This window comes from Nylanderia fulva, unplaced genomic scaffold (genome assembly GCF_048542155.1).
Source record: "Nylanderia fulva isolate GAGA-0341 unplaced genomic scaffold, ASM4854215v1 Scaffold47, whole genome shotgun sequence".
Taxonomy (NCBI): Eukaryota; Metazoa; Arthropoda; class Insecta; order Hymenoptera; family Formicidae; genus Nylanderia; species Nylanderia fulva.
The window spans coordinates 1,560,011-1,568,384 of NW_028190554.1; the positions used below are offsets into that span (position 1 = coordinate 1,560,011).

Sequence of the window (8,374 nt, forward strand, 5' to 3'; positions counted from 1 at the left end):
TAAAAGAAATAGTTTAAAATGATAACGTATCAATATTTATTTTATACCCCGCACGTCAATATTTATTATTTTTTTTACATAACCCCGCACGCTGCCAATATCGCGGAGCACTACTAACGCCGTCTGTTGTAAAACGTGCGAGATGGACAAAATTACCACTACATGCATCTTGCATGTGTTGTGTACGTGTGATATATGTGTGCGCATGTGTTGTATACGTGTGAATACGTGTATCGATTAAATCTAGTATAAACTCGATTGCTTTTGCCGTTATTGAGGATTCAAAATATTATAAAGACTCAAATGTCCGACTCGCGTTAAGATATACGGTGTCTCGGCTATGCCCTTACCTGGTCGCGTTACACTACCGTGTCTCTTGATAGGGTTTTTATTTAAATAAAATGAAGAATGTATATATATGTATATTTATTTATGTATATATAATGTATGTATATGCTATTAGGCGTTTCGCCGTCCCCGTCCTCGTCCGCCTTCTCGTCCGCCCCTCCTCGGCCTGTTGCCCCAATAATAATTCGGCGAGAACAGTTTCATGAGGAAGCGCATAAAGCGCTCCTCTTGGACGCGAACTCCGGCGCGTCTTCCTCTGTAAACTGTAATTAAAAAAGAAATTATTTTTAGTAATTAGATAATATGGTATATTTAGGTATATCTAGGTATGGTATAAAATAATAAATGTATAATATGTTCTACTACCATGTACTCCTACTCTCAGGTTCATCTTTCTCTCCACTCTATCCCTATTTTCTTCCTTCGCCTCTCTTTCCTCCCTCTTCTCCCTTTCTTCTCCCTCCTTTCTTTCCTTCCTCCTTCCTTCTTTCTTCCCCTCCTCCCCTCTTTCTCTCTCGCGCCCTCGCGTCTTCCTTCTTCCTCCCTTTTCCTCTCTTCTCTCTTCCTCCTTCTTCTCCTCTTTCCGCCCTCTTTCTTCCTTCTTCCTTCTTTCTCTCTCTCCCTCTCTCTCCTCTTTCTTTTTTCCTCCCTCTCTCCTTTCCCTGTTTCTTCCCTTTCCTCCCCCTTTCCCTTCTCTCTTGCTTCCCCCCTCCCTGCGTTCGCTCCCTCTGCCCCCTTCGTTCCTGCGCTCGTCCCTGTCCTCTTTCTTTTTTCCTCCCTCTCTCCTTTCCCTGTTTCTTCCCTTTCCTCCTTCCTTGCTCCTTCTCCTTCTGCTACTCTCATTATTCTTTGTGCCATGATCTCAACATGAGAAAATATAATTCTATATTAACACAAATGTTACCGTCAATTTCATCAACTTTAAACTTTCCTGACTGAAATTTGAATGCGAGATAGATAGAGAATCGTACACCGCGTAACGGTTAAAGAAGAAATTAGCAATTATTGCATAACTGTGACGTATCGTTTATGTCAATAACGTAATCTATAATTGTTATATAAAATTGTTATGTAATTTTGGCGTTACTTTATTATATATGTATTTATGTATTATGGTTAATGTAAATGTGTATACTCTAAAAGTTTCGTAAATACTACGTATAATAATACAATTTTAAAACAAGACCATTTATATAAATATTTATATACAACGTATTCTAATTATGTTATTCAATATTTTTCAATATTTCTCTTTAATAATTTATTTATAATAAATAAACACAATTTGAATGTAATATGTAAAAACATTGTGAAATGGTTACCTAGTTGATTGCAGAAATGTTCTCCAGAAGGAAACTGTATGGTTACACTTCGTTGTATTACCAAACTTCCTGCAATATTTATTGATTAATAATTTTGAATTATAATATATATTGTATATATGTACAACACATTTTATTATAACATATTATACATTTATTATTTTAGAACAAATGAAAAAAAATTCGAGAAGTATATATTAACATTAAATATAATTAAATTAAATATAATAAAATGTATAATGAATTGAAAATGTTCTGAATAAAAATATGGTTTAAAAAACGTAAATTATTTATTATTTATATTGTAACTATTACGTACAATAACTTTGCTAGAACCAAGGAAAAGATATATATTATTTAAATTCAGTCATATTAATATCATCAATCAAACATCTTCTATTAAAATTTAAATTGTATTAATCGTTACACATTGTTAATTAATGGAAATAGAGAAATTATATCGATTTTCTTAAGTCAATCATTAATGGAAGAGATTCGCATTAAATTTGCTATATTTAATCGTCAATTAAATATTTTTTAATTGTTTCTGCTCAAATCAATTGTCAACTGAATTGTCTTCGATTGAATCTGTTTTTTTCAATCGTCAATTAAAAAACTTCTAATTAAAATTAACTCATATTAATCGTTAATTAAAAAACTTTTAATTAAATTAGCTTGTATTAATTGTTAATCGATCGTTCTCCGATTAATTTCGTTTATATCAATTGTCAATTAAATAATCTTTAATTGATTTCGATCATATTAATTGTTAATTAAACGATCTTCGATTAATCTAGCTTATATCAATTTAATTAAATTAAAATATAACTAACCTCTACGATAGTCGGCGGCGACGGGGCCGGCGGCGACGGGGCCGGCGGCGACGGGCTCGGCGGCGACGTGGTCGGCTTCATTCATCGGTATCTGAAATGTATAAAGAGTATTAGTTTTTTATAATAAAAAATAATAGTATTTTATAATGAAAAATAAAATACTTACATCTCTCTCTGCCATTTCGGTGTTTGAGTACATCTGGAATTATAATAAAATGAAATAAGATCTGGATATTTCGAACACCTGATATAACGAGTCGATGCGCGTAAACAAGTTTTTATGCGCGAACGACAAGAGTAACATTAAAGCACGTCCGAAATATATCTATTGCAAAACTATATGTAAAATCATAATTATAATCACGGAACCAATAAATAAGATGCGAATATCTCAAAAATTCACGAAAAGATCCCGAAAAGTTTATAAAAATGACAATGTTCCGTCGCTTAATGCTAGTCGTTCTCGCGAAATAAATTATTAATAATAAACGAACTTAATTGCTGACTACTAATTAAGTGATTCTACATTTCATTAAAGACGATGATGATGTTAGAACGATAGTTTACAGAATTTTATATGTATATGACTTACCGAAGTTAGTTGCTGAGATGTCAGTCTTCTCACGGCCACAAACTGATTAGACCGCAGGCTGCGCGACAGGGGTGCGTAATCGTGCGGCTTGTATTTAGAATGATATGCTCGATGCCACGCGTTTCACACGTGTTGTTCTTGGCCGCGTGTTCATATCATCGATGTTTTCGACAATTTTCGGTGCGACGAAATAATCGCTGCTTTAATCAGGTAATAATTTTATAATTTGTGAATATGTTGATGAAGTTAATGTGTAAAGTTATAAGATAATTAATTCTTTACATATTTGGATTATAATTAAATATTAATTTTATAATAGTACAGACACACACACACACACACACACACACACTCTCACGCGCGCTTATGTCCGTGTGTTGATACGTATATCTATATTCTTTAATTAATATTTAAATTTATATTGTACATATGCAGAATATATATGCAGGATATCACAGAATTAGTAGTAAACCTGTTAATGGAAGATTCTTGAGATAATTGGGAGACGATTTTGCTTCTAACTATATTAATATATAAATTTATAAACTATATAGTTTTTTTCAAAAATTTTGATTTTTCTCAATATTTTATATACAAAATTTTTGAAACAAGATCGACGAAAAATTAATATTTTATGAGATACTTACGTTCATGCAAAATAATGTGTTAAAGATGTAAAATACCCTGTTAAATATTCTCTTTGTGATTATCTTATTCTTACAACTTATTGTTTTAATAATTATATTTCACTTTTACGCGATATTTTTATTCTTTTTATTATTCCCCTTATTTCTATATGTGTATATCGTCTATAATTCTTATAATTTCTTTTTTTTTAATTGCATCTTTTGCTATTTTTTATTTGTTTTCGAATTATTACCCTGTATACATATATATATATATATAATATTTCTTTATAAAATCAATAAAATCAATGTTTACAAGCAACTATTATAATAAATATATATATTTATATATTTAAAATACATCTAATATATATAATTTTGATTTAAATCGTAGCACCCTTTATACTGCGCATGATGCAACACGCCTTAACCGAACAAATATTTTGGAAAATCGTTCGTTTATATACAAACAGCAAGTGAGTAATATAGAATATAATATAAAAAAAATAAAATTACATAACTTAAATAATGTATAATAATAGAAGTTTTATAAAATGTCCCTTAATTTTCTTGCTTCTTCTGACATTATTTCATAATGGTGTTTTTTAGTTTTACAATTCCGCTATTTTTCTCGTTTTTCTACTAAATTTATTTTTAATTTCATTATTTTTACTATGAAAACCGCTTTTGTAGAAAGAAGTTGTTGATTTATCGTTGTCTCTCTTTCATATGCAGATTTATTGTTGTTTTGTTTATTTTTGTTTCATAATTTGTTATTTTTTGAAAATAATTTTTATTATTTCCCTTATTTATATATATGTATATTGTCCATAATTCTTATAATTTCTTTTCTTTTAATTGCATCTTTTGCTATTTTTTATTTGTTTTCTAATCTTTTTTAACAGGTTATTAAATATCTAACATCTCTTTTCCATTACATTCTCCATTTTTCATTATTCTTCTCTCGTAGATCTACCTACTTATTTTTCTGATTTTTTGTTTTGTCTTTATTTTCTTTTAATTTGTTTTGTTATTGTTCAAAATCATTTTATAACTCTCCCAATACTTTGTTCAAATATAATTTGTTTTAGTGCTTTAATGAAAAATTAAATAATATATTATTTAATTGCATTTAAAATTATGTTATATTCTTTATTATCATAATATAAATATAAGATATATAAATAGATATATAAATTTATAAAGAAAAATGCAATTTTATATTTTGTTTCTTAGTATTTATTAAAATGTTTTATAACATAAATATTACACAAACAATTTTTACGTATTTGTAATGTTTTTCTACATATTTTAAATTTTTTGTGAATTTAGCCAATTACATCGCCCAAGTTTTATTAATTTTATGAGGGAAATTGCAGAATCACAAACAGATGATGATCTACGTTACTTGCATAATTGGGATTTGAAAAAGCATTGTCCTCTCATAAAAATAATACGAGATTATAGTCATCCGCTGTACGAAACATTTTTCCGATGGTCCATAGAAAATATTAATGAATTAGAGATTGATTGCTTACCTATTACTTATATTACAGAAACATATCCCGATTTTTACGATTTTTTTATATTCCATGGTATGCGCAAATTCAAGCAGAAAATCAAAACTATTATTTTTTCAAGAGGATAGTTGGATGATATTCAATATGCAACAAATTGATAAATATCGATCATTGACTCATTATGACTTATTACTCGTCTTCATTTTACACACACATACACACAATTGATATTATTTTATATTTTTGTCTATTTTATTCATTATCGTATAAAAATCTGAAATATTCATTATATATAATTATAATAGTTTTAAAATGTTTTGTGTAATGTTCTGCATTATTTAATATATAATTAAGGTATACATCAGTGTTTTTTATATTATATCAATCAATATTAAAATTATATATTTATAAATATGTATTTTGTGCTAATAATAATAAAAATTATAAAAAAGTTAATTATATTTATAAAATTAATATAATAATAAGTGCAAAGTAACATACAATTTTCGTAACATTACATGTTACAGAAATTACACTGATTAATAAAAATAATTGTGAAGAAGTTAATCGGAATACAATTAGAAAATATGGTTGCAAAGTCAATGTAATAGCTATCAGATGTTTTAGTGAAATCAGCAGTGCACTGTCGAAGGAGATCATAAAATAAATAAGATTATTTTTGCCAAGTTATAGATTTTCTGCCTTAATACTAAATATCATATTTTAAATTATTACTGTGATGAAACCTAGACTGGTGATACCAAAAATTATTGTTACAATTAATTATGTTTAAAAATATTGGAAATTATGTATGAAAAATGTGTCATATTTCATGGTTTTTGAGAGAATGTGGATCATGTGCTGATTTTTTATTCTGAGCATTATAAAGAAGAATGTATACGTGTGTGTGTGTGTGTGTGTGTGTGTGTGTGTGTGTGTGTGTGTGTGTGTGTGTGGTAATACACTTTCCTTCTGGATAGCTGGATAGCGTTTATGTGTTCAAACATGTAACTATTTCACAATCTTTTTATACATTACATTCAAATAACGTTTATTTATTATAAATAAATCACATCTGTGCCTCACCTCATGTAATATATGTATATATATATATATATATGTATACATATGTATATATTCTTCATAATACTCACATTAAAAAATCAGCACATGATCCACGTTCATTCAAAAATCATGAAATATGACACATTTTTCATACATAATTGCCAATATTTTTAAACATAATTAATTGTAATAATAATTTTTAGTATCACCAGTCTAGGTTTAATCACATTAATAATTTAAAATATGATATTTGTTATTAAAGCTTGAAAATCTATAAGTTGACAAAAATAATCTAATTTATTTTATGGTCTGCTTCGACAGCGCAATGTTGATGTTACTAAAAGTTCTGATAGCTATTAAATTGATTGTGCAATGTATCCAACTATATTTTCTAATTATAATCCGCATAATCGTCCTTCAAAAAAAAGGAAATAAACGTTATTAACCATATAAATGTATTTTAACGCGCCACAATATGTTTATAACAATCTTTTCTGCTTATACTTAATATTTAATTTGATATGATTGGCTCAGACATATATAAGAATCTTTACTAGCTAATTATCATATAAAATCACATAATAAAAGTACTTGAATTTAAATTAATCATATTATTAACATTTATATGATGACCAAAAATGCTTGCTTATTTAAATAACTATATTTATTTATATGCAAATCTTACATATACATATTAACTGTCCTTCTGGATAATATTTTTGTGTCATCTTCTTGTACATGTGTATATATATATATGTGTGTGTGTGTGTGTATGTGTGTGTATACACATATATAATACAAAATTATTAATCTAATTTAAATATTGCAGGAAGTGTGTTAATATACTTTCGTTCTGGAGAGCATTTCTGCGTTCAACCAGGTAACTATTTCACACTCTTTTATATATTATATTTAAATAATATTTATTTATTATAAATAAATATATATATATTATATATATATATATATATATATATATATATATATATATAACCATTTCACAATGTTTTTACATATTACATTCAAATTGTATTTATTTATTATAAATAAATTATTAGAGAGAAATATTGAAAAATATTGAATAACATAATTAGAATACGTTGTATATAAATATTTATATAATTGGTCTTGTTTTAAAATTGTATTATTATTTAAATGCTTAGAATGTATATATTTTGTTATTATGTATTTATTTATATATTTATATTTTTTTTATATTGAAAAGATTCATTTTTCTTTTTCCTTTTTTTATATTAATAAATTTTATTAAATATTTGTTTGCCAATTAAACAAAAATGTAATCGTACACCAGCAATTACTTTTCAAAATATTATTTTTCTTGTGTGTGAATAGTTTCATATAATATCTGGATTGCAAATATATATTGTTAATAATAATAGTTTTGTTGCATATCTATTATGCATATAATTTGGAAATAATATAATTTAATAATTAAAAATTGCAAACAGAATAATATCTTCACATATTTATATTTATTATATTATATCTGCACATATTCATATTGATGAGATAATTGTTTATTATATAAAATCATGTGCGTGATAATTAAATATATTTTCTATGTAATCAAATTAATAAGGAATATAATGATTTAACATGATTATATTCTAAATCTGTTGGTGAAAACGTTACGTGTAACAAATATATACAATTTAAGTTATTAAAATTTTATTTTTGTAAAATATCATTTACTTTGTAGAATACTTTTTATTTCTTCTTGTCGCAAGTTTGTAATGTTTATATCTTTTTTGTCCCAAGTTTTAATGTCAGTATGTATTTTAAATTCATTATTTTTATAAGAAATTAAAACAACTATTTTGTGCAACTTTTTTAAATTAAAATATTTTAATAAGGTTTTATTTTTGCTTAGCGCAATTTTTAGATATGTTTTAAGATTCTGTAAGATTTTGAAGATATAGTTTTTGACGCGGACTTAACAACTTTTTTTACCTTTTTTAAAATGAAATTTTTTATACATATACAAAACATTTATGAGTTCTTTATAAAAAATTCCAAAGAAAACCAAAAAAAGCTTAGTGATAAATAT

General features: G+C 26.3%; 1 protein-coding gene and 1 long non-coding RNA gene across 2 annotated transcripts; one reads left to right on the top strand and one right to left on the bottom strand.

Moving 5' to 3' along the window:
• Nucleotides 1-411: 411 nt before the first annotated feature.
• Nucleotides 412-3,977, bottom strand: LOC114930328 (uncharacterized). The gene is made up of 5 exons (XM_085486695.1): nucleotides 3,096-3,977; nucleotides 2,670-2,702; nucleotides 2,504-2,594; nucleotides 1,671-1,739; nucleotides 412-611 (listed from the first exon to the last, which is right to left on the bottom strand). The coding sequence occupies exons 2-5, from the start codon at nucleotides 2,700-2,702 to the stop codon at nucleotides 460-462; spliced, it is 345 nt and encodes a 114-aa protein (XP_085342821.1). The 5' UTR covers nucleotides 3,096-3,977; the 3' UTR covers nucleotides 412-459.
• On the top strand, nucleotides 3,090-7,188 carry LOC146721474 (uncharacterized). The gene is made up of 3 exons (XR_014925649.1): nucleotides 3,090-3,305; nucleotides 4,116-4,197; nucleotides 7,136-7,188. It is a non-coding gene; the product is annotated as an uncharacterized LOC146721474 (long non-coding RNA).
• The last annotated feature ends 1,186 nt before the right edge of the window (nucleotides 7,189-8,374 follow it).